The sequence below is a fragment of the Hemicordylus capensis genome, chromosome 5, assembly GCF_027244095.1.
Source record: "Hemicordylus capensis ecotype Gifberg chromosome 5, rHemCap1.1.pri, whole genome shotgun sequence".
NCBI classification, from domain to species: Eukaryota; Metazoa; Chordata; class Lepidosauria; order Squamata; family Cordylidae; genus Hemicordylus; species Hemicordylus capensis.
The window spans coordinates 239,504,396-239,530,391 of NC_069661.1; the positions used below are offsets into that span (position 1 = coordinate 239,504,396).

General features: G+C 44.7%; 1 protein-coding gene across 3 annotated transcripts; it reads right to left on the reverse strand.

The window, feature by feature from the left end:
* Positions 1–1,879: 1,879 nt before the first annotated feature.
* Positions 1,880–24,877, reverse strand: LOC128328354 (aldo-keto reductase family 1 member B1-like). Of its 3 annotated transcripts, XM_053258260.1 has the most exons (10): positions 24,671–24,873; positions 20,774–20,941; positions 18,111–18,227; positions 13,235–13,312; positions 12,049–12,171; positions 10,090–10,196; positions 9,350–9,434; positions 7,835–7,918; positions 6,666–6,748; positions 1,880–4,782 (listed from the first exon to the last, which is right to left on the reverse strand). In XM_053258260.1, the coding sequence occupies exons 1-10, from the start codon at positions 24,734–24,736 to the stop codon at positions 4,716–4,718; spliced, it is 978 nt and encodes a 325-aa protein (XP_053114235.1). In that variant the 5' UTR covers positions 24,737–24,873; the 3' UTR covers positions 1,880–4,715. The 3 variants fall into 3 exon arrangements, with proteins under 3 accessions (XP_053114235.1, XP_053114236.1, XP_053114237.1); XM_053258261.1 differs by lacking the exon at positions 13,235–13,312 and having other exon boundaries at positions 24,671–24,877; XM_053258262.1 differs by lacking the exons at positions 13,235–13,312; positions 18,111–18,227; positions 20,774–20,941; positions 24,671–24,873 and adding an exon at positions 12,331–12,634.
* Between the last annotated feature and the right edge of the window lie 1,119 nt (positions 24,878–25,996).

A 25,996-nucleotide genomic window follows, 5' to 3' on the forward strand; every position in this document is an offset into this window, starting at 1 on the left:
AGGAGAAACAATGAACTGAAGCAGAAGCTACCATCCCGACAGAACTAGGCTTGCCATATTAAAAGCTCTCCAAATCTGGGCACCCTAGTTTGCATGTTTCTTACAATTGTTGGTAGATATCCAGAGCAAATGCAAGTCAGCCAGCCAGTACATCAGTTAATTATGCAATTAACTGATGCAATGTTAATGACATGTATTTGCGCAGATATCTACCAACAAGAATTAGAAACACACAAAACCAAAATAATTAATTGCCGGGAAATTTAGTACCAGCAAATGGAAGTATTTTTTCACACAACGCATCATCAACTTGTGGAATTCTCTGCCCCAGGATGTGGTGACAGCCAACAACCTGGATGGCTTTAAGAGAGGCTTGGATAACTTGATGGAGGAGAGGTCTATGGAGGAGATGTCTATCAACGGCTACTAGTCGGAGGGCTATAGGCCACCTCCAACCTCAAAGGCAGGATGCCTCTAAGTACCAGTTGCAGGGGAGTAACAGCAGGAGAGAGGGCATGCCCTCAACTCCTGCCTGTAGGCTTCCAGTGGCATCTGGTGGGCCGCTGTGTGAAACAGGATGCTGGACTAGATAGGCCTGATCCAGCAGGGCTGTTCTTATCCTCTTATGTTTTTACACCCCTGCCTTATATACATATTGAACGTAATAATGTATGAAGATGCTGTATTCTTCTGCCTTGTTCTCTTTTCTTCCAACCTCCCTGAAGCCTCTGCAAAAGGAAGGAAGAGGCTGCTGGAAGGCTGGTCAACACAGTTCAGCCCCAAATCATTAGACAATAGAGATAACTTTCTCCCTCAGCCGACTCTGCAGTCTCAAATGACTGATATTTAGTAATATTACTACCAAAGCATGGGGAAATAGTAATTTTTATATATATATATATATATATATATATATAAATTCTCCTAAACGTACCCATTGCTAATCCCATGTGTGGCAGCTCCCATGAGAGTTTGCAAGCGGCTGCCTGGGGAGTAGCAACAGGGACGGAGAGACTATGGCAGTGGCAGCCTGGCAGCCGGGAGGAGGAGGCGGTGGGCCAACCTGGCCTGGCCAGTGGGAGCAGGAGACGGCAGCAGGCTGGCCCAGCCACTGGGAGGAGGCGGCGGGCTGGCCTGGCCAGCAGGAGGAGGCAGCCGCTACCAGGAGTGGGTAGGAGCAGGAGGCGGCGGCGGGCCAGCCAGCCACCAGGAGGAGGAGGACTGGCCCATCCTGGCCTGGCTGGCAGAAGGAGGCAGCCGCTACTGGGAGTGGGTGGGAGGAGGTGGCGGGCTGGCTTCTGGCTCTCCAGAAAGCGCGGGGTGGAGAAGAAGTGGGCGGGGTAGTTGGGCAGCCTTCCAGCCAGAAACCGCGGGGTGGTGGAGAGAAGTGGGCAGGGTGGGAGGAGAGGAAGCGGGACAGCTGGCCAGCCTGCCAGAAAGCACAGGAAGGAGAAGTGGGGGGAGGAGGAAAAGTTGAGGGGAAGTAGCTGGTTGGCCAGAAATTTGGGCGTGGGGGGGGGGAGCAGCGGCGGTGGTGGGTGGGCTGGCCAGAGGCACAGATGCTCTGTTCCCGACCCAGCTAGTTGGTAATATTTTGTGCAGAATTCTCTTCTGTGAACGTTGGAATGCTAGGTTCCTCTGCATGGTTGTTAAGTGAGAAATGCATGGGATGGGACTGCTGAGAGCGATAATTACGCAACAGTGGCACAGAAAAATAACCCTTGGCATTGAATTACATTGTGTTTACTGAACAGCATTCCAAAGAAGTGGGGAAAACAAAGGCACTGTAATGCACATATGCCTGGGAGTAGTATGAAGATTATCAAGGCAGGTCACACAGCCTTGACTGAAGAATCCTTAAACAGGCAAGACTCAAAAGTGAGAGTTGAAATGTTTAATTTGGCACACTCCATTGGATCACTGCAGTACTTAATGTTCTCTGGAATGGAGACTATTATGTCTCTTCAGTTTTCCCCCCTCCCATACTCCTCCATATTTGTAGCTTACAATCTCCAGGCCAAGAATTGCTGCCCTTCCCACTCTGGCAGATCGGCTGAGAGTCTCCCAACGAGATTCTCTCTCAAATACCACAGCAACAAAAGCAACTGAATTACAGGTGAAACTCGGAAAATTAGAATCTCGTGCAAAAGTCCATTAATTTCAGTAATGCAAATTAAAAGGTGAAACTGATATATGAGACAGACGCATTACATGCAACGCGAGATAAGTCAAGCCTTAATTTGTTATAATTGTGATGATCATGGCGTACAGCTCATGAAAACCCCAAATCCACAATCCCAGAAAATTAGAATATTACATGGAACCAAGAAGACAAGGATTGTAGAATAGAACAATATCGGACCTCTGAAAAGTATACAGTGTACTGTTCTTGATTGGCCAGCAAACTCGCCTGACCTGAACCCCATAGAGAATCTATGGGGCATTGCCAAGAGAAGGATGAGAGACATGAGACCTAACAATGCAGAAGAGCTGATGTACTACATACTTATGTTTCTCCTCACAACAACAACCCTGTGAAGTAGGTTAGGCTGAGAGAGAGTGACTGGCCCAGAGTCACCCAGCTAGTATCATGGCTGAATGGGGATTTGAACTCGGGTCTCCCCGGCCCTAGTCCGGCACTCTAGCCACTACACCACGCTGGGCCTGTCTAGCTGGGTGACTCTGGGCCAGTCACTTCTCTCTCAGCCTAACCTACTTCACAAGGTTGTTGTGAGGAGAAACTCAAATATGTAGTACACCGCTCTGGGCTCCTTGGAGGAAGAGCGGGATATAAATGTAATAAATAAAATAAAATAAATTCTCAGTGTGTGTGTATGTGTTGCTTTCTTTCCATAAATGTTTATGCTGCAAGACTGTTTCCTTCTAAGGGAATAACAGGGTTCTCCCTCTGGAAACCATGGCATCTTGTGTTGATGCAACTGTTAAGGCAAACTAGTCCATATCACGTTTTCTGGAATTGTACTACTAGAGGCTTTGAGCTGAAGGGAAAAGATGCAAGAATAGAATATACTAGAGAGGGAATGTCAATTTCTATAGGGTTTCAAATCTGCGCGAGTCAGATACCATCTGTTTCTAGTACAAAGCACTAGAAACGCTATTCCAGTAAAATAATATTAATAATGTTCAATTAAAAAAAAATCTGACTCAATTGCCTATTTCATGTGGGGTCCAAGTGTCCTGTGCTAACAAGTACAGATTGAGTTAAACAAGCTTCAGTGTTCAAAGCTCTAACTTAAAAACTCTTCAATATGGATTTTGCCCAAAGGATTTCGAATTGGCGCTCTGGGCAGATCCTGTGCCAGTACTAGGGATGTCTCATTAAACAGAACATTATGTCTCTGCTAAATGCAAGAGATTTTCTAGCTCTAGAGAGGGGAGCCTGCAGCTTTCGTAAGATGATAACCAGAACAAAAGAGTGTTGCATCTCTTTGAGTATAAGGAATTATTATTAGTATAAGGAATGGTTTTGCCTTTGTTTTCTCCCACTTTTGTGGGGCTACTGTACACATGGACCTAACTACAATGGTGCCTGGTACATAGGAAGCTGCCATATACTGAGTCAGACCATTGGTCCATCTAGCTCAGTATTGTCTTCACAGACTGGCAGCAGCTTCTCCAATGTTGCAGGCAGGAATCTCTCTCAGCCCTATCTTGGAGATGCCAGGGACGGAACTTGGAACCTAGATACTCTTCCCAGAGTGGCTCCATCCCCTGAGGGGAGTATCTTAGAGTGCTCACACTTCTAGTCTCCCATTCATATGCAACCAGGGCAGACCCTGCTTAGCTCAATTTTTTAGTTACTGGGCACTACCAATGCTGGTAGCTGCACTGCACTCCCTCCTACCTTCTGCTTGCTTATACAGTGTCACTTGCAGAAACCACAGACAAACAGACATTCACCCATTTACATGGCCATATACAGGTGAAACTCGGAAAATTAGAATATTGTGCAAAAGTCCATTAATTTCAGTAATGGAAATTAAAAGGTGAAACTGATATATGAGACAGACGCATTACATGCAAAGCGAGATAAGTCAAGCCTTAATTTATTATAATTGTGATGATCATGGCGTACAGCTCATGAAAACCCCAAATCCACAAACCCAGAAAATTAGAATATTACATGGAACCAAGAAGACAAGGATTGTAGAATAGAACAATATCGGACCTCTGAAAAGTATACAGTGTACTGTGCTTGATTGGCCAGCAAACTCGCCTGACCTGACCCCATAGAGAATCTATGGGGCATTGCCAAGAGAAGGATGAGAGACATGAGACCAAACAATGCAGTAAAGCTGAAGGCCACTAATGAAGCATCCTGGTCTTCCATAACACCTCATCAGTGCCACAGGCTGATAGCATCCATGCCACGCTGCATTGAGGCAGTAATTGCTGCAAAAGGGGCCCAAACCAAGTACTGAATACATATGCATGCTTATACTTTTCAGAGGTCCGATATTGTTCTATTCTACAACTAGAATAGAACTACAAATCAGTAGCTAAAGCTGTAACGATCAGCAAGTACTAAAGGGAAGGTAACTTGCTTGGTGCATATGAAATCGCTGTTGCATATGAGTTTAAGGTGCTGAGAAGTACATGATAAGTAATTGTGCTATGCAGGCCACAATAGCTTTGCTACCTTGGCTCATCCAAGGCTTACAGAAGATTGCTTTGTCACCTTCCAGAGTCAAATGTCATTTTTTACAATCTTGCTTGTAAGGATGATCTTCCTTGAAAGGGTAATCCTTATGATTCCTGCACCTGCAGGGAAATTATTGTGTTAATCCTTTTTTCAAATGTGCATAGAGATTATATGAGTGGTCAATATCGGGGCTAAAGTCCCTTCTTCTGAGATGTTTGTGTTCTAAATTTTACACTTGTAGGAGAAGATTTAAGTCTACTTTAAAGAGGCAAAGAGATGATACTGGGAGATCTTTCTCTTTGAGGTGCAAGTACCTCTCCCAACTGGCAAATTCATTCATTCATTCATTCCATTCGATTTCTATACCACCCTTCCAAAAATGGTTCAAGGCAGTTTACACAGAGAAATAATAAACAAATAAGATGGATCCCTGTCCCGAAAGGGCTCAAACACAAGATAGACACCAGCAACAGTCACTGGAGGTACTGTGCTGGGGGTGGATAGGGCCAATCCTTCAGCACTCCTTCAGTGCTATGTGGAGAAGGCCAATGTTATATTTTCTGTAACACTGGCCTGCAAGGGGCATTTTTGGATGAAGAATTACTTTGAAAAACACGTGGTCTTTGTGTTTATTGACTCACTATCCACATTACATAGTGGCTCCCTTTTGCGCACAGGTTCATTGCATTTATCAGCTTGCTATTTACATTGTTGACTTCCTCTATGAGCTCTTTTGCAGCACTATTTGCTGGCCATCTGCAGAAAATGTGTGATGAAAAGCATATCTTTCGAGACTACTTTAAAAACAGTTTAATTTTAATCGTGGATTTCCTGCAAGTGGCCAGCTGATGCAAAATAGCACATGGAGGAAGTAAACAGCAAGGGAAAGGAAACTATGCAATGTGGATAGAGAATAAATCAACACAAGAAACCTTCCATTTTCAAACAGAATATGTCTCCATCTCCATCTGGAAATACCGAGTTATAGGTCAGACCTTTTGTCGACCCCAAAGGTGGCATTAACAATGCAGTTGTGGTGCGGTGCAACCACTCATGACTGTACCATCTCTTGGATGGTCAACTTTGGAAATAAAACATTCTGGTACTCGGGGGTGGAGCCTGAGGTAGAAGCACTTGGATTGTGGGTAGGTTGTTTCCACTGGTGGAGCGAGGGGTCAGAGTCCTGTGGCTTCAGATGGTGTTTGCAGGGATTCAGGGGCAGATTCTAAAAGAGAAGATGTACTTCTAGAAGAAGAACAGGCCTTTTTTCTGGCAATTACTCTGAAATGTCCGTACTCCCAAGGCAATCTTTTCCTCAGTTGGCAACCCTAAGTCCACATGCAGGGGAGAGGAGGTACTGCTTCTTTTGAAAGCACTCCTCATGGCTGGCCTACTGTTAGGCATAGTGACACAGCTGCCTCACGGGACAGTTAACTGTTGGTTTCCAACAGAAGTACACACTACCACACTAATGGGGTGGTAGTTGTCATTTGGGGTGATTAAAAATGGCCTCCACTTTGCAGCTTTAACAAATAAACAGCCCCTGAGCTAAGGGAAGAATTGCTGTGTATTCTGGAACAATACTCAAGGCAGTAGTGACAGATACAAACACAGAGTAAACTTTGTAGTAGAAGGGGGTTGGGGTTATAATATACTAAATCCTTCTGTTTTGGAGAGGAAATGAGCAGCTGGGAGTAACAAATGAAAAAGACTGTTGTCCTCCTATCCTGCTTGTGGACTTCCCAAAGGTTTCTGGTGATCTCCCAAAGATTTCTGGGATTTCACTGTGAGAAACAGGATGCTGGACTAGGCCACTGGTCCAATCCAGCAGAGTGCCTCCTATGTTCTTAGCATATCCCTTGTGGATTCTGGAGGCTTTCTGGATGTCAAAGGAGATCTGTATGTGTTCAGTGGGTTGTGGTTTTGTTGTTTCATTTGGAAGCATGCTAGAGTGTTTTGATTGCACGACCAATATATTTGTATTCATGGCTGAGACACTTACCACTCGAGTGCACAGATCCTGTGCCTCTTCTTGAAGCTGAGCAGAGTCTCCATTTCCTTTTGGCTCAATTTAAAGTCAAACACCTGCAAAGAGAGATTTTGCCCACATAGTGCAGTAACTATTGCAAGACTATCCCAACTTGGAGTGTTAATTTGGTATTTTACGGCAGAAGGAATATAATGTTGCAAGCAACTGTTGTTAATAGTTTCACTGAAGGTGCCATTCAAACAGCGAATGGCATTCTTCAGCTTTGCTCCTGACGATTCGCAGTTACTCCACATTATGTGCATCCTTAAAGGGTAGCACTTTTCTGCAGTGCTCAAAATCTCTTAACTTTAGGCACTTCCTGCCACAATAAAGTCACCCGTCTGGGAGAGCTCCTGGTGGAGCCTTTATGACTTATTCACTCTGATGAAATGACAATCCAGGCTTGCAGGTGAACCTAGGAGTGTGAATAAGTCTCCTAGATCAGTGTTTCTCAATGATTTTGGAGTCATGGACTGGTACATTCTTCGTGCGCAGTTCCCCGGACCAGTAGTTAGTAAAGGGGTTGCCCCCCCTCGCCGCCACCCCTACCCCCAGTGATGTAATGTGCAAAGTGGGTGGGACCCAGGGTCTATGGAGCCCAGGCGGGGCAGGCAGCCCTTGCTGCTAGATAACGTTCATTTCACATCCTCAAAATGAACATTATTCAGGCAGCAAGGGCTGCCTGGAAATGAGCTTCAGAAAGCTCCCAGTGGCAGCCCCTGCCAGCCAAAAATTGGGGGGTGATTTTTATTAGTGATACCTCACAGACCGGTACCCAGTGCTTCACGGACTGGTGGTTGAGAAGCACTGTCCTGGATGAATTAGCTTTCACAGCTTGTGCTCATTGAAGTGTTTTTACAGTTTTCGCAAGGACTTATATTTTACAAAATCAGATTTTAAAATATATTACCCAATCAAATATGCCTTTTTAGTTTATTACAAAGGTTTTTAATCAATTAATCTAACCCACTGAATGTTACAACCTTACTAAAAACCAGTTATGAAAATTTAAAAGCAACTATGGGAAGAGGCACATAAACAACAACATTAAAAAAATTCTTCTTGTAGATACTAAAAACCATTTCTGTCCGAAAAGACAGTAAAAACATCCAAAACTAAGGGCATCTAATTAGCAACCTCACCTCAAAATTCTCTTTAATGCGATGTGGAGTAACTGACTTGGGGATGACAGCCAAGTTTCTTTGGATATGAAGGTGGATCAAAATCTATGGGAAATAACAGATCATGACAGTTAAATGATAATAGTAGGGAGACAAAAATACTCCCTTCACATTGCTTTATTCACCACTCCAGTGTACATTCCAGTCAGAGCATAGTGTAATAAAACAAAGGACTGAGTGATGTAAATCAATATCACATGTATAGTTGGGAATCGGCCAAACAATTTGGACATATTGGATTTCTCATGTGTATACCCTATTCAAACATTATACCAACATGTTGAAGAGACCAGTGGCCTAGGAAACAAGGCAGGCATGCCTGGTGTGTGGGAAAGGGACTTATAATTTTACTTCCCCAGCTCAGGGAGGGAGAAGGTCAAAGGAAAAGTATAATCAGAGCCAGGTTGTATTTTCTGCTGTACAAAATACAAGCCTTTGTCCACACAGTCCTCATGAGGGTAGGAGGAGCAGTCAGCCAGGGTAGGAGAACAGCCAGGGGCACTCCTGATCGGCAGTCATGTGAACCCCAAGATCAAGGTAAGATGAGGGGAGAGTGATCGTGTGGGAGGCAGAAGCTGGGTATGACAGCTTGTCTGGCCAGCCGGCCAGCCCAGCTTACCACAAAGGGAGGAAAGAAAACGGGAGTATGTGGGGACCGGAAGGAGAGCCAGATGGGAGGTAAGGTGAGGCAGATGGCTTTCACTGATTGACGAGCAGCAGAGTGGGTGGCCAGACTGTTGCAGCTGGCCCAATGGGCTGGGCGACACCTGATGATGATGTACTCCCCACAACACCCTCAGCGGCGAGACAGAGCTGAGGGTGCCAGAGGGTGTTGTGGGGAGTAGCCGAGAGCGAGGGTGGGAAGCAAACAGAGGGAAGGAAGGGAAAGGGATGACTTGGGGGCATGGATAAAGAATATGGGGGTGGGAATGGGAAGAGAGGGGCTGTAGTGTTCAGCTTGTGAGGCAGCCTTAAAAGAAACCAGCCCATGATGAAGGGCAGACACAGTGTGAGAGTGAGCTGTAGTCTCCTGGTGAGGTGCCAGCCTATGACAAAAACAGCCAAGGGAGGAGGACAGCTGCTACTAACCCCCTTTCCTCTGAGGCTCGGCTGTGCACTGCGGCTGATCCCCAGTCAGGGGCCCTGTGTAGGTCCAGTTGGACACAGCTTTTCATCCAACCAACCTCAGTAAAATGCTGAGGAGAGAATCTGGTAGGGCACGCCTGTCCTACCCAGCTCCCGTCTCCCACACGATCACTCTCTCCTCCTCCTCCCTTATTGTTTGGGTTTACATGACTGCTGATTGGAAGCACACCTGGCTCTTCTACCCGGGCTGGGACCTGCTCCTGCCCTGATGAGGATCACGAGAACCAGCCTGCTGTACCATGTGACCCACCATGTTCTCTTGTAGACAAGAAAAAGACCATATAATGAGATGACCCGATTAAGAAAAAATATAATACTCAGAAGTTGTACCTGAGCGGAAGTCTTCTTGTGTTTGGCCGCAATTTCTTTGACCACGGGGTCATCCAAGAGGGAAGAACCCACAGATGTTGCTGGCCTGTACAAGCAGAACACATATATTGGGCCAGTTTGAATGATATTTTGCCCAACTAGACTACCCCACATGATTAATACATGAGTGTGCATGTCTTGTCTCCAACTGGACTAGGGACCAGTGTCCCTTGTCACTGGTCTCTCTCCAACACACACACTCAAGAAGAGAGAAAACCTGAATACACTCAAAAAGAAGCAGATGGCTAAGTGCAAGCTACTTAGTTTTTGTTTCATTTAAAAAAAAAAAAAAGCTGTTGTTCCTGCCATCAAACACTTCTAATAGCAGGGGAAAATACCATAAAAACAATGGTCGACATATTTCACAGGGTAATGCGAGCAGTTCAGAACCAACCATGCCACTTTGGGGGTTTAAAACACCACCCACACTATTGCAGAACAGGGCTGTCCTGCTGTTCTACAATTGTAGAATTGTAGTCTACGTCTCTTGCAGTCTGTGTCTCTTAGAAAGAATGGACATCACATGGCCCAGCAGTGATTGTGCCATTTTAAATAGTAGCAAACCAGCGCTGTTCTGCAACCGCATGGGAAGTGGTTTAGACACCAACAGCGTGTTGGCAGTTATGAACCACCCACACACTGCACTGCACAACATGTCAGCCAGTATTTATGAAAAAATCAAACCTGTGAAACATCCTTACCATGGCCAGTTGGGAGCCCCAAGAGGACAATATACAGTGACAGAAATCCCTTTGGAGTGGGTGAAATTGATCAGCTCTTCCTGAGGCAGGTATGGGTGACTCTCAATCTAGAAAAAGAAACACTTAGATTCTGTATGCAAGAATAGATGAAGGTTATTCACACAACTGGATGGGTGGGGGAGGGCAGGGTCCGACTCACCTTCCCCCCAAACGAGCACAATAATGCTGCTGGGAGTGCAGCTCATGATCCCAGATGATCATGAGCATACACACAACCCCATATCTGGGCCCTTTCAAGTGTGCCGTTGAGTTGGTGTCGACTCCTGGCAACCACAGAACCCTGTGGTTGTCTTTGGTAGAATACAGGAGGGGTTTGCCAGTGCCTCCTTCTGCGCAGTATGAGATGATGCCTTTCAGCATCTTCCTATATCACTGCCACCCGATATAGGTGTTTCCCATAGTCTGGGAAACACAGTCTCACATAGGTGAGACGGGGCAATGAGGCCTTTGATGGAGGAGACCCGTGTGCTGTTCGAGAATCTCCCCGGATATGTTGGTGAGAACATCCAGCTACTCGTTGACCGGCCTGATGGTGCCTATTGCTTCCACCTGCACAAGGACCGCGTCTATTATCTCAGTGAGAGGATGTTTCCCATAGTCTGGGAAACATACCAGCGGGGATTCGAACCGGCAACCTCTGGCTTGCTAGTCAAGTCATTTCCTCACTGCTTCCATTAGGTGGCTACACCTGGGCCCTTTAACCCAGGTAAAAGCCGGATACAAAACCCAGGCTTGCAGGGGAGATTGCCCCGGATTGATCCCAGCTCTGCACATGAGCAGCCTCACGCAGGTAGGGCTTCCCTAACCTGGGTAGGGCTGCAGGTATGCCTAGCCTTCCTGTGTTGCAAACTGCCTCTCTGCAACCATTGCAAACGTCTTCGGCATTGGAGTGCCCCGGGTATAAAGTCACTCTTGCTGAGTCTTGCCAGTGATGTGCAGCATCCCGTGCTCACCTTCCTTTCCCTTGTGCTATATTATCTATTTATCATATTTTTATACCGCCTGATATGTAAATCTCTAGGTGGTGTACAAATCTTTACATTAAAATCACAGGTTAAAATACATAAAACACCATAAACACAATATAAGATAAATTATTAAAATTATTAAAATTCTAATTAAAAGTTTGCAAAACCAGGAAAGTCTTGAGGATCTTTGTGAACTGTATGTTGAAAAGCAGTATGTACACATTCTTAATAATAAGTATTATTATTACTACTAATAGTGCACATCTAACTTTGCTCACCATATGGTTGTGATGCTTCCTATCTAGTGTACTCTGAAGAGCTGTTCTGAACCAGCATTTATCCCATTGTGTGGGGGAAACAAGGGCACACCCAGTATTCAGCACTGGATGCTGGTGCTGCGTATAATGACCAGCCTGTGGGGATGAGGAAGCAGATTTGCAGGACCTTGAGTGTATGTACGTGTCACCTTGGGTTGTCAAGCACAAATCAATACTCTGTTTGTAGATGCAGATGCAAACTTACATGGAATGTCTATTCCTCTACATGCACTTTCTCATCTGGTACTGGCCGTAGCCACATTCACACAACCACCAATCTGCCTCCGGAGGTTAGCCAGGATAGGCGGGTGCATCCAGAGGACAATCAGTTTCGCTGCTGGGTTGCTACAGTGCCACCCCCATACAATTCCAGTTAGCAGCTCCAGAAGAGCAGACTGTGGGAGAGATTGGTTTCCAGGGACCCAAGAAGGAGGAAAGCTCCTATCAGACTGGAGGTTTGTGGACAGAAGTAGAAAGGAGAGGCCTGTTGCTACACTGGGTTTTGTCTGCAAAGGAACATGAGAGCAGCCAGGAGTACATCACATACAGCTGGGTATCAAAACATCACCTGAAAATCCAGACATCTGCAAAAATGAAGTGTCCATGCAACTCACCTGGTGATTCACTGGCTTGTATTTTAACCCTGGCTTATTCAAGAGCCTGTCCATTTGCTCACAAGTAAAGTTAGAAATTCCGATGGATTTCACCAGACCTGCATCCACTAGTTCCTCCATAGCCTGTGGGGGCAAGAGACACAGTCAATCAATGCAGGTAAACAAATAGGGCAGAGTGTGATTAATAAATAAGTGAGAGGCACAGCACTTCAGCTCCCACTCTACAAAATAAGACATTTGACTACAAGAAATCAGGCACAAACTGCCAAGAATGCATCTTACACGTTATCTAGGAGAAACGGAATTTGCTCCTGAAAATAACTCTGTACTTGTGCAACCTCCTACAACTTCAGTGGAGCTTTCAGACGAGATATACCTATTGAAAGGCCCCCATTAATCTCAAGTTCCCAACAATAGCAAGTTCACAGGAGCAACTGCCTATCTAGAAGCTGATATGATGTGCAGCCTACCATCACCCTAACCCTCCACCCAAGGGCTACTGCAGACCTGTAAGGCAACCCCAAAGCTGTTAAGAATGAGCAGTTGTGCAAGTAAAGCTTCTGCAGTTTCCCCCATTCGCTACAGTGGGGAAAACCAGAGAAAGTGCTGCCAGCACAGTCACTCCGGTTGCCTTACAGATCTGCAGTAGTCCCAGAGCAGAGCATTAGGGTGACAGTGTTGGAGGTGGAGTTCCAGTGCATGGACCTTTTGCACCAACTATCCTAATAACCACTAGGGGCACTGGGAGCAGAGATAGTGAGTAAGGGTCTCCCTCACTGTTCTACCTGTCTATGATCCCTGATCTGACTCTTCTGCACTTCCTGTGCTGAGTCACAATCCTTCCTCCTTTCCTCCTAGAGAGAAGATGGAAACATCTCTCTCCCTCCTTACCTATTCATTATGTAGCCCTTTAGATTAGGTTTAGGTCTTTCCTATCCAAGTATACTTAACCAATAAATACTTCCTATTTAGTTCTACAAGGATTTCCATGTGTTTTCTCTAAACAGCTGCAACGACTAAACCATAATCTGCTACCTGCTCTTTAAGTGGAGTGTGCGCTCATTCCTTAGTGCTCTTAGTGCTCAACCGCCAACAGACAGTCTGTTGTGCATCATGTCAGCCACTGTTTCTAGTTCATAATCCTAGGTGTTTAAATACAGAAATAAAAAAAGAGCTCCCAACTGACCTGCCATGTGTCCAGATAATCTGTATCACTGGGCACAATCAGGCCATTCTCATCTTCGGGGGAAAACTCCTCTGCAGGCTGTCATAAGAAAGAAAGCTTAATAATGCACGTGTTGTGCCAACAACTGCCAAACATTTTGGACTGGAATAATTGCCAACACTAAAGCTTGAGGTAGCATATGCTGCCGTGGTTCTTCTCCACCACGGATGTCCTCCAATGTCAATTTATAGTTCAGAGTGCTGCCACTTCCAGGATCTGCAGCAGTCAGTCCTGGCCTGCGTGCATCAGTTGGACTGTGGAGCAGCTCCTGTATGATTCTCATGTCATCCGGCTCTGTACCAGATTCTATCATAATTTGGTAAGCCGCCTCAACAAGGGTGGGCAAACCTGGCCCTCCAGCTGTTGTTGAACTACAACCAATAACAATAAATTGTGGCTGTTGATGATGGGAGATGTAGTTCAGCAACAGCTGGATGGCCAAGTTTTCCCACCCCTGCTCTGCAATGTGCTTAGTTGGGTCCTACAGCCATGACTTCATGGGCCATGCATGGGCTCCCAAGTCCTATAGAATCATTTGGACTCCATAAATATCTGGGCACCACAGCTACTGTGGAGTCATCACTCCATGATGACCAAGTCAACGTGTTGTCTGATATGACAACACCAGGGCGTTTTTCACACTTTACCACGAGTTTACAGTGGGGTTTTACTGCGAGTTCAACGATTTATGTTTATTATGTTTATCGAAGATTTATTTATTACAGATTTATCTTTTGGGCATGTATGAAGATGGTGCAATGACCAGGCTAAGTGTCTTGATAGTTTACATCAGGGATTCTCAACGTTGGATCCCCAGATGTTATTGGACTTCAGCTCCCATAATCCCTAGCCACAGTGACCTTTGGATGGGGATTATGGGAGTTGAAGTCCAATAACATCTGGGGACCCAATGCTGAGAATCCCTGGTTTACATCAATGCACTAGACCTTTTCAGATGTGACCAGGTATAGTACCCATGGGATGTGCTATAGATTCCTGCCACCCCACACTGTTCACGAATGCAGCATTTCTCTATTAAGCACATTAGTATAGTGGTGGGACATGCCAGCATGCTCCCCCTATACATCAGGGATTTCATTATGTAACAATCTAGACAACAGAATCAGTTGTACATGAAAAGGAGGCCAATGTATCCCTCTACATGGAATGTATTTTCATTCATTGCCTGGAGGCTAGTGCTGTCCAAAGATTAGATCTCTTGCTCCTCAAATGTTCATGCATCTGCCATCTTGAATCAGTGTGGATGACATCGTTACAAACAACACCATTGAGGTGTCCCTGTGTGTCACTCACTACAACTGTACCAAATTTGGTTCAGATTGGTTAGACAGTCCTTAAGTTAGTGCACTTGTGCCTCAAAAATTCACATACCCACCATCTTGGATCGGGATGGATGATATCATCACAAACTACACCACTGGGGCATCCCAACGTGTCCATACAGCTGTAGCAAATTTGGTTCAAATCGGTTAGACTGTCCACTAGTACACTTGCACCTCAAAAGTTTACGTGTCTGCCAACTTCAATTGGGTTGGATGACATTGTCACGATCTATGCCATTGAGGTGGTGACCCTATGTGTCCCTACAGCTGTAGCAAACTTAATTCAGATTGATTAAGCAGTTCACAAGTTAGCCCACGTGCACCTTCAACGTTTACACAGCCACCATCTTGAATAGGTGTGGATGACATAATCGTGAAGTATTTATTTATTTTATATACTGCCCTTCCAAAAATGGCTCAGGGCGATTTATGCCATTGAGGTGTTCCTGTGTGTCACTCACTGCAACTGTACCCAACGTTGTTCAAATGGGTTAGTGTCATGCCCTCGATCTCAGACAGCGAGGGGGAAGGGGAAGCTGTCAACATTCCAGCCGAAGCCGGGGTGCCTGAGGGGCTGAGCCCAGCTGTCAGTTTCCAAGAAATGGCTGAGGCAGATGATTTAGAGCAGGCACAACAACCTGAGACAGCAGAAACCGTGACGGACCAATCAGAAGAGGAGCTATGCAAGCAACCTCCACTGACTCCACAACAGAGGAGAATCACAAGACGAAGGACACAGCTAGAAACTATTAGGAGGAATAAACGCCTCTTGCAGAGGGCTGATAAGCCTTGAATTCCTGCCAGCTGGGAGCTCTCGGTTTGTGCTATAAATTGCGTCACCAGTTTCTATTCACTGCTAGAAAGCAACATTTGTCAAACTTCCGTGTCTACAGCTTGCAGCCAAGCCTGATAAGAAGAACTGTGTCAGAGCCGTATCTTCTTTCTGCAACTCCGTTTGAGACCGTGAACTTCCCTGCCAGGTGGCCAGATACTGACAGTTAGACAGTCCACAAATTAGCCAGCTTGCACCTCATATGAGTACCCAGAATGTTGGGGGCAATATGCCAAAATCATTGTAAACCGCTTAGAGAGCTCCGGCTATAGAGCGATATATAAATGTAAGTGCTATTGCTATATGTTCACACAACCACCATCTTGGATTGGGGTGGATGACATCATCACAAACTATGCTATTGAGGTGTCCCTATGTGTCCCTACAGCTGCAGCAATTTTGGTTCAAATTGGTTAAGCAGCTCACAAGTTAGCCCACTTGCACCCCAAAAGTTTACACTTCTGCCATCTTGGATCGGGGTGGATGATATCATCACAAACTACCACATTGAGGTGTCCCTACAACTGGACTCGATTTGGCTCATACTGGTCTAGTCGTTGCAAAGTTGATGGAGGGGGGACGCACACGTGGACGGACACATGCACACACAGAGACACACACAGAATGCCGGGTGATTTCTTATGTGTCAAAGTTGTGCAGCTCTGCATTGGTGGCTTGTCCAAAAGCTGCTTGCAGTGCAGTCCTCTGTAACTTTACTCACAAGCAAGTCCTTCTGTGTTCAGTGAGGGAGGCATGCCTCATGGAACGCACACACACACACACACACACACACATTCCTGGGCCTGCTGAACACAGTGCGACTTACTTCTGGGTAAACATGCAGAGGGTTGCACTGTTTGGTTTCATGGCAGAGAGGGAAGCTGTGCTTGATCTTGGCAACGCCCCGTTTTTGTGCTACCTGATCCTGTGTCTGTTGACCCAGGATGCAATCCTGTTGATATCAGTTGGACTTGCCAGTAAGCATGCATAGAACAGCAGCTTTGGTCATGGACTTTGTCAGTCCAGAATAGCCGCTGCCACTACACCTCTTCATTCCTCATAACTGCATAATTTAGATTCTAACTGTGTGTGCATTTGGAGGAGTAGAAAACTTCACTCTTGCTTTGTCCACCCTGCATGCCTCCTAAGGGATATTTATCCACCCTGGAAGCGAAGTAGGAGAGTGTGGTGATGTTTCTAACCCATTATCATACATGCTAGGCATTCCCAACCTTGGTCCCCAGATGCGGAGAGGAGAGCTGGTCTTGTGGTAGCAAGAATGATTTGTCCCCTTAGCTAAGCAGGGTCCACCCTGGTTGTATATGAATGGGAGACCACATGTGTGAGCACTGTCAGATATTCCCCTCAGGGGATGGAGCTACTCTGGGAAGAGCAGAAGGTTCCAAGTTCCCTGCACTTTCCCCCTCTTACACTCTCCCCAAAAGTGTTGGCATGGGACTCCACAGTGCGACTTTGCAGAGAAATAAACTTTTTGAAAACGCTCTCCCTCTGGTTGTGTCAACAATTGGCTTAGCACTGCCAGGCTTAGACCCGAGTTTTGGGTAACAGTGGGACAAATATTGATATGTCTGGAAACCCTTAAGAACAGTGTCTATTTTATTGTGAATCCTGAAGTTGCTAAAAAAAATTTCCAAATTCAATTTTTATTGATTTTAACAATAGTAATATTATCATTAACAAATAAACAAAAGTGGACTTCCCGCACACATCTCTTCGTGAATCATCAGCTATAAAATTTACCCTTGCTATAATAATAATTCAAAACATAGATTTAAACCCTTACAAACACAGTTAGTCTACCGAATCCTGAAGTTGCTAATTAAGCAGAAACTAACTGTCATGATTGTTGTTGGAAAAATACTGTACTGTTTTGTAATGCTTGAAACTTTCACTTTGAGAATTTATTCCTGAAGGTGCCTTTCTCTGCACCCTGGAGAAGCCAGGGAGCAACAAAGACAGGTGACCCCCATGAAAATTGGCCGGTTTTCAGCATTTTTGGCCAAATATGGCTGACTGGGAACATAACCCCCGCGATCCCATAGGGAACAATGCTTCCATTATTCCACTAGAAAAGTACTGACTTTACAATATTATTTTCAACATTGCTTACAATGAAGAGCTCTATTAATGCAGGGCATGCTGGGCCTATTCTGCTCCTGCTCAGGACATGTCTGAACATGCCTGTGGTCTTATTCTGTGGAGTGTGTGGCCATTTCCAGACACGTGAGTATAGTGATATCACCCAAACACCTCTTTCTCCCCGACTCCACCTATGAAAGTGACATCATCTAGGTTACATCACCGTGGACCAATAGGAAGCTTGGCTCCACCCAGGTATGACTATAAAACTACCAAAGTGGGGTGGGAGGGAGCCCCACTCGACCAAAGTGGGGTGGGAGGGAGCCCTATTGCTGGATTATGTTTATGGGGACAATGCACAGTTAATTAATGTGATGAGATTAAATCTGAATGTACATGTTTGTAGAAATCCTTACAACTGGAGAGATTCCCCCAAAGTGGCTGAAGATTTGACTACACCTCTGATGAGACAGTTATTAAAAAAGAATAAAACTTGCAAAAAGTGAGAATTAGAGACAGTTTACACCTCAGAATGAAAGAGAGGGAAAAACTGGTACAATACCTTGAATCCCATGGGATAGTGCATTAGGTAGAGGTCCAGATAATCCAGCTTTAGATTTGCAAGAGTTTTTAGACATGCTCCTTTCACCAAGGATTTCTCATGAAACGTACACCACAGCTACAAAAGAACCAACAGGTTTCCCAAATAAGTTCCTCAGAATGACTTTGGAGGTCCTAGGGCCATCCTATGAAAACTCATACATGCAGAATTCTATACAGAAACTAGCATCTGATACAGACCATTGTTGAAAAGCTTTACTTCCATCTTAATAAATAAATAAATTACCCCCTGCCTTTATAGAGGCATTTAGAAGAATATATACAGCAGTCAGAGCCCCGTGTGCTCTCTGACATACACACACACACAGAGAGAGAACCATAGAGTCTTTTCCATGCTTTCCAAATGGAGGGAGAGGTCTTCATGTACAAAGAAATTGGCACACATAGATCTGCTATTTCCACTGAACAGAATGGAGCATCCCATGTGGTTAGGAGAACTCCTGCAGAATGTGTTTTGAACATAAGATTTATTAATGCCATATTGCTTTTCAATTGTATTGTTGTAACTAAGGCACTAATGGGCTCAACCCAGAGGCGTATCTAGGGAAAATAGCGCCTATGGCAAGCACTGAAATTGCGCCCCCTGTCCAAACATCTCACACCCATCTTTCAGATAACTTTACCATAATATCAGATGAAAAATGCAAGTCAAGCTTGTTAATCTTTTAATATTTCAAAAATTGTTTAGCAATGGACGTAGCCAGACCAAAAAATGCTGGAAAGCGACAAATTTCAGTATGCTGGGGCTCATGAAATACCCAAATACTATGTGGAGGTGTACTTGGAAAACTAAACAGAAATACCTGTTCTAATTCTCTACTATGCATTGTAGCATCACTATGACGTAAGTTTTAAAAATAAATGAAAAATTTGGATTTTCCCAGATACTCTGAAAATAATTAAAGGATATGCAGAGTAAACTGTGTCACAGCTTGTAATATATTCTAGTATTTCAGAAAGACAGTTAAAATGAGAGAAAGAGAGCAAGGAACTCCCAGTGGGTCTTAATACTTCATTTCACACTGATTCAATTTCAATACTTCATTCAATAATTCATTTCACACTGATTCAAAGACAAACTCACCATTAATAGCCATATTATTAAGACATCACATTTAACTCACTTATCACAAGAAGCAAAGTAAGAGCAAATGAATACAATCCTAGCTCATAAGCTTCAGCTCAGTATTCACAAGCCCTGATTCTCTGTACCTAGTTCCAAACTAAATATGTGTACAGTGACTTATATTATTTTTTACCTGTAGCCCTTTGGGGTGATTCCTAAAGGCTGGGGGGGTCTGCAAAGGTTCCCGCGCTGGCCTCTAGGGCCTCGCAGGGAGCATTTGAGCATGTGTTGTGGCCATTGTTTAAATTTTTTTAAAGGCCACTAAAAACCGAGGCCATTTGAGCATGTGCAGTGGCCATTTTGTTTTCGGAGACCATTTTTAATTCTTTTTTAAATTTTAGAGAATGGTGCCCCCCTTCAAGTGGTGCCCGGGGCACATGCCCTGCCTGCCCTACCCTAGACACACCCCATGCTCAACCCAGGGAATCTGGAAGCAGGACTCAGGCTCCTTACTTCCTCTGTCACCAGGACAACCTCTGGGAGGAAGGGCTGGCTGAGCTGGTCTTGTAGTAGCAAACATGACTTGTCCCCTTAGCTAAGCAGGGTCCACCCTAGTTGTAAATAGGAGACTTGATGTGTGAGCACTGTAAGAGAATCCCCTTAAGGGATGGAGCTGCTCTGGAAAGAGCAGAAGGTTCCACATTCCCTCCCTGGTTTCTCCAAGATAGGACTGAGAGAGATTCCTGCCTGCAACCTTGGAGAAGCTGCTGCCAGTCTGTGTAGACAATACTGAGCTAGATGGACCAATGGTCTGATTAAGTATATGGCAGCTTTCTATGTTCCTATGACCAGAGCCTTGCTGTTCCACAACACCTCTATGACACTGGCAGAAAGGGAACAGGCAGGCAGTCAGCCTCAGGGGCTCAAGTGACTTGAAGAGCCAATAGGGGTCCTGCCAGCCTTCTGTTCTGTAAGCACTCTCCCAGGCTTGGCTCTCCAGTCTGAGTAACTCAGTGCCTTGCATTGCCAGCCAGACACCTGACCACAAACTCATCTCAACCATTTGTCTGGAGAGCTGGTCTTGTGGTAGCAAGCATGACTTGTCCCCTTTGCGAAGCAGGGTTTGCTCTGGTTGCATATGAATGGGAGACTACATGTGCGCACTGTAAGAAATTCCCCTTAGGGGATGGGGCCACTCTGGGAAGATCATCTGAGGTTCCAAGTTCCCTCCCTGGCAGCATCTCGTAGATAGGGCTGAGAGAGACTCCTGCCGGCAACCTTGGAGAAGCCACTGCCAGTCTGTGTAGACAATACTGAGCTAGATGGACCAATGGTCTGACTCAGTATAAGGCAGCTTCCTATGTTCCTATGTCTTGCCTCTGATTGTGCTAGGTCCTAACAGTCGTAAGCCCCCTCAGGGATCCTGTTTAAAGGCAAGGCACAATTTTTAAACAAACAAACAAATTATACACACACACACGTTTAGTTTTTCCATACAATTCGGCTTCCTTCAGATATTTGTTTCAAGATGACTATACCTTACTGACGACAAACAGATCCTCTCGTGCCACAGCCTGTTCATTTATCTTCTCCTGGATTGCCTCTCCAATCTCCCCTTCATTCTCGTACAAGTAGGCACAGTCAAAATGCCGGTATCCAACATCAATAGCAAGCTTCACTGCATCTCTCACTTCCCCTAAAGGAGCCTGAGAAGAGAGAGAGGAATGACCTGGAGGATTTTAGAGCATATTTTGTTTCATGTTAAGTTCAACCAAGAAAATTAAATGCCACCAGTCCAGTATGTTGTCTTGGGATGATGTACCCTGGGAGGGTGATGATACTCATTTTATATGGCACTAAGAACATACAAGCATAAGAACTGCCTTGCTGGATCACACCAAAGGTCCATCAAGTCCAGCACAGAAACTAAGATTGCTGAAATCATGCAATTACCACCAATGCACTCAAAGGAAGGAAGAGAGCTGATCTTGTGGTAGCAAGCATGGCTTGTCCCCTTAGCTAAGCAGGGTCAGCCCTGGTTGCATATGAAAGGGAGACTAGAAGTGTGAGCAATGTAAGAAATTCCCCTTAGGGGATGGGGCTGCTCTGGGAAGAGTATCTATGTTCCAAGTTCCTGGAACTTCCAAGTTCCAGGAGAGCTGGTCTTGTGGTAGCAAGCATGACTTGTCCCCTTAGCTAAGTAGGGTCCATCCTGGTTGCATATGAAAGGGAGACTAGAAATGTGAGCACTGAAAGATATTCCCCTCAGGAGCCACTCTGGGAAGAGCAGAAGGTTTCAAGTTCCCTCCCTGGCTTCTCCAAGATAGGGCTGAGAGAGATTCCTGCCTGCAACCTTGGAGAAGCCCCTGCCAGTCTGTGAAGACAATACTGAGCTAGATAGACCAATGGTCTGACTCAGTATATGGCAGCTTCCTATGTTCCTTCCTATGTTCCTATGTTCCTTCCCTGTCATCTCCAAGATAGGGCTGAGAAAAATTCCTGCCTGCAACCTTGGAGAAGCCATTGCCAGTGTGTAGTCAATACTGAGAGAGATGGACCTATAGTCTGACTCAGAAAATGGGAGCTTCCTATGTTCCTAAAGGGGCTTTGGCTTTGCTTTTACAACACATACAAATACAACAAATATTTATCTACCACTTTTCCACAAAAGTTCCCAAGGTGATTTACATAGATGCAAAGGAAGGAAGGAAAGAAGGAAGGTTCCATGTCCCCAAAGGGCTCACAATCTTAAAAGTAATGCTTCCTTCCTCAGTTAGCAGGGGACAGGCTTTTAAAAGGCTTTTCTTGAACAGGAGTCCCTACCAACTTGAATAAAAGGAAAGAATGAGATGAAACCTACATACATGATACCCCTGAAACATAGAGGAGTTTCAAAAACATTAAGGCATTCCACATTCCCAATCTCTGACTGTAACAGTGGCCAGTTAGATGCTCCCATTCCTGCTCAGAGGCGATCTTAACCCTGGACTTCTGGGCTGAGGTCCAGGCATCCACACCCTCTGCCCCCCCCCGCCCCTGAATCCTCTTTGGTCTGTCCCGGGTGGTGTGGTCACCACGTCACACCACTGGATCACACATGTGACTGTGGCCTGCACTGGGCACCCAGTGTGACCTCTGCTTTAGGGACAACGGAGGGAGTGGGGAAAGAAATATGTGGGATGGGAATATGTTAAGTTGTGTGTTAAAATGTTTCTGCTAATACGTATTTGCATAAATATACCTGTTTTATATTCTTACATTCTTGTGAGTTCAGTTGCTATTTGTGCCCTCAAGAACCCACGTGTTAAAAATGCTGCACGTGTCATAGTGTGTGTGTGTGTGTGTGAATAATGTTTAACTTGCAGCGGGGGAGGGGGCCTCCAAAATTTCCTAGGCACACTTCTGCCCCTGCTGCCCAGGTAGCTCACAAGTCGGGTGTGATGGGGACGGGCATCTCCTGTTTGCCCCCAGCACTTACTTGGTCATCAGAACTACCTCTGAACATGGAGGTTCCATTCTTAGACATATGTTATTTTATTATTTATTTATTACATTTCTATACCGTGCTATCCATCCAAAGGCTCTGGGCTTGACCTATCCTCTATGCATTTAAGCCATTTTAAGCCATCTATGCCGGTAAACATCACAATATCCTTTGCCGATGAGTTCCATAAAATAACCAAGCATTGCATGTATTATAGCATTTATTAAGGCAATTAAATAGGTTTTGAACTTATTGCATGCTGCATTGGATGACCACCAGTTCCCTTTTTTCCTGCATCATCTTTTCTTCTAAATGAAAAAGCTTCAACATCTGAAGCCTTTTTTCATAATGAAAATGATCTGATTATTTTAATGATTCCATTGTCTCTTCCTATACTTCTTCTAGTGCTACGAAATGCATTCAGGAGACAAGCCAACTAGAACAGGACATTGTGACTGACATCCTCCTGACTAATGAAGCGTGCACTCTTTGAGTGAGGTCACAAATCATTAGACTATTGAGAGAACTTCCTCCTTCAGTCTACTCAACTGTCTCAAAATTACTGATATTTTGTAATATTACCAAAGAAGCATTAGAAAATATTAATTGGCAACATTTTGTGCAGAGTTCTCTTCTGTGGAAGTTCAAATGAAAGTGAGAGTTGAAATGTTTAATTTGACACACAACCCGGCCTCGACTGGATCACTGCAGCACTTAATGTTCTTTGGAATGGAGACTGTTATGTTCCTTCAGTTTTCCTTTCCCATACTCCACCACTTCTGTGGCTTACAATCTTCAGGGCAAGAACTGCCGCCCATCCCACTCCAGCACAGAATACCGGTTACCCCAAATCAATGAGACTTGAAGTGTTTGATTTGGCATACAAACCTTCTGGATTTCGTTGGGTCACTGCAGCAATCAACTTTCTCTGGAACTGAGTTTAGTGTGTCTTTTCAGTCCTGTGGCTATACTATGGCAGAGAAGCTGTTTTGCATGCAAAAGGTCCCAAGTTCAATCCTTGGCATCCCCTGGTACCCCTGGGAAAGATTCCTGCCTGAAATCTTGGAGAGCTGCGGCTAGATAGTGTAGACAGTTCTGAACTAGATGGACCATTGGTTTGACTTGGTAAAAGGCAGCTTCCTATGTTCCCATATTTCACCATATTTCGCTTACAATCTTCAGGCCAGGAATTGCTTTTCTCCCCATCTCCACCAGATCTGCTGTGAGTCTCAAAAGTCTGCCAAATGTGACAGCAACAAAAGCAACAGAATTCTATCTGAGGAACACACAAGAACTACATTTTGATAGCCTGTTCCCCCCTAAAGGTAAGCTTTGCCTGTCCATTTACTCTACAAAAGCTTCACCAAGTATGAGGAGGACATGGAAACTGGGTGGCACATCTGCACTCACTTGCACCAGGGGCGTAGCAAGGTTGGAGTGGGCCCAGAGACAAGATTTTAAAATGCCACCCCCTCACTGAAGCTCAGCTCATGAAATAAAGAAATCTTAAATGAGGCTGAATAGTGGTCACAAAAAGCATAGTAAAATTTATATCTATAACCTATGTGCCACATTAGAACATCATCCTAAGTTATTTTTTAAAAGGGGTTGTAAATTGTGGACGATGCAAGTCATTTAATAGTACTAGAGAAAGACATGAAGTTCTGGTAGCTCCAGGTCTCACATCAATTTCGGAGGGTGAATACAACTGAAGGAAGCCCGGGTGGGTGCACAGCTGGGTGAGTCAGTCATGTGACTTGCCTCTGGGGGGGCCCCCAAGGCAGTGGGCCCCCAGACAACTGTCTCCCCTTGCCCTATTATAGTTACACCCCTGACTTGCACAAAGAAGACAGAACCACAACCAGTCCTCATTTCTTTCCAGAACGTTCTATGCTGAATATTTTGTTATAACATCAGTGCATGTGGAATGCTGGAAAATTCTATGGATTACCTGCCATGTGCCCAGTCCGAGGATGGGCATCTTTGCCTTGTTGCTTAGCTCCAGAAAGGTCTGCATCTTCTCCCTGTAGAATTCCTTCTGCAAAGAGAAGCAAGGCAGAAAAGCAACCTTCTCACCCTGTGACTTTCATTAAATATGCTTCTGTCCCATTTGGATGTCAGTGATAAAAGCACCAAGAAGTGGGAGTGTCTCGAACCTTCTCTTTGCTCCTCCTTTGCTCCTTCTCAAATTCTCTTGCATGGTTAGAAGAGCAGCTGGAATTTATAATCCACACAGAATAACTCCAAAAATAAACATCGTATTCAAACAGTTACACAATTTTTTATTCCCATATGAAACATTAGCAATGTCCTTTGCTCCCGAATATCTGACATGTTTAAAATCCTTTTCGCTTGACACAGTATGCTGAACTCTTTTGGAAGGAACAGAATTACCACTCCCACGTTTGCATGTTTTTTCTTGTATTCTTGGTCTTATTTTATTTTATTTATTACATTTCTAGACCACCTCATACCAATGTCTCATGGCGTTTTACAAAATAAATTATAAAACCAGAATTAAAACCAAACATTAAAATAGGCAAAAACAACAGCAGCAACAATAAAAACCAATTTATAGCTGATCAAAGGTTTAACTAATTGACTCTTTTAAAAGAAAGATGGAGAAGCTCTTACTACCACAATAGGGAATTTGTTCCAGAGCCTCAGGACAGCTGTCAAAATGGCCCGTACCTGAGTCCCCCCCACCAGATCAACTGGGGGCAGATCTCTCCTAATCTCTGCTCCACAAAAACCTTACCTAAACGACTGTTTCCATTTGCCTGCCCCCTGCACTGGTTACCTTTATTAATCAACCAAGTAATTAATTAATTATGGAGATGGAGAGGCACAAATCCTCAAACAATATTTCTGAGGGCTTTGTTTGCTCACCTTCTTATAAAAATCTTTAAAATGCTTAATTATGTTTGACACTCTGATAGAGAATCCAGTCATGTTCCACTGAGATAGTTCCTTGTATTAGCTCTTTGGAAGGCCTATTCAGATTTGATGTTGTAAAACAAACTAGCATCTAGTCTTAATAGGTCTGAATCAAGATCATTCATTGCTTTTTGTAAAGTGTGTGGCCGTGCTGGAAAACATGCCTCCTTTTGTATGACTTTTTAGTGTGCTTTGCAAAGACAAATGTTGGGTTATTATTTGCATCCATTACGCCTACCTGTTCTCCATGGTGAGGGCTGCTAGTTTGCCAGACATAAACCTGTTTCTACAGCTTTTTACCTTTGTTTCTCAGCTGAACAGGCAAAGCTTAATCTCAGGC

Coding starts and splice junctions, on each gene's coding strand:
- LOC128328354 (XM_053258260.1), bottom strand. CDS start 24,736: ATGCAGACCTTTCTGGAGCTAAGCAACAAGGCAAAGATGCCCATCCTC. Junction 18,228..20,773: donor ATCTGTTTGTCGTCAGTAAG/GTATAGTCATCT, acceptor GTTCTTTTGTAG/CTGTGGTGTACGTTTCATGA. Junction 10,197..12,048: donor ACAAGCCAGTGAATCACCAG/GTGAGTTGCATG, acceptor TTCTTTTTCTAG/ATTGAGAGTCACCCATACCT.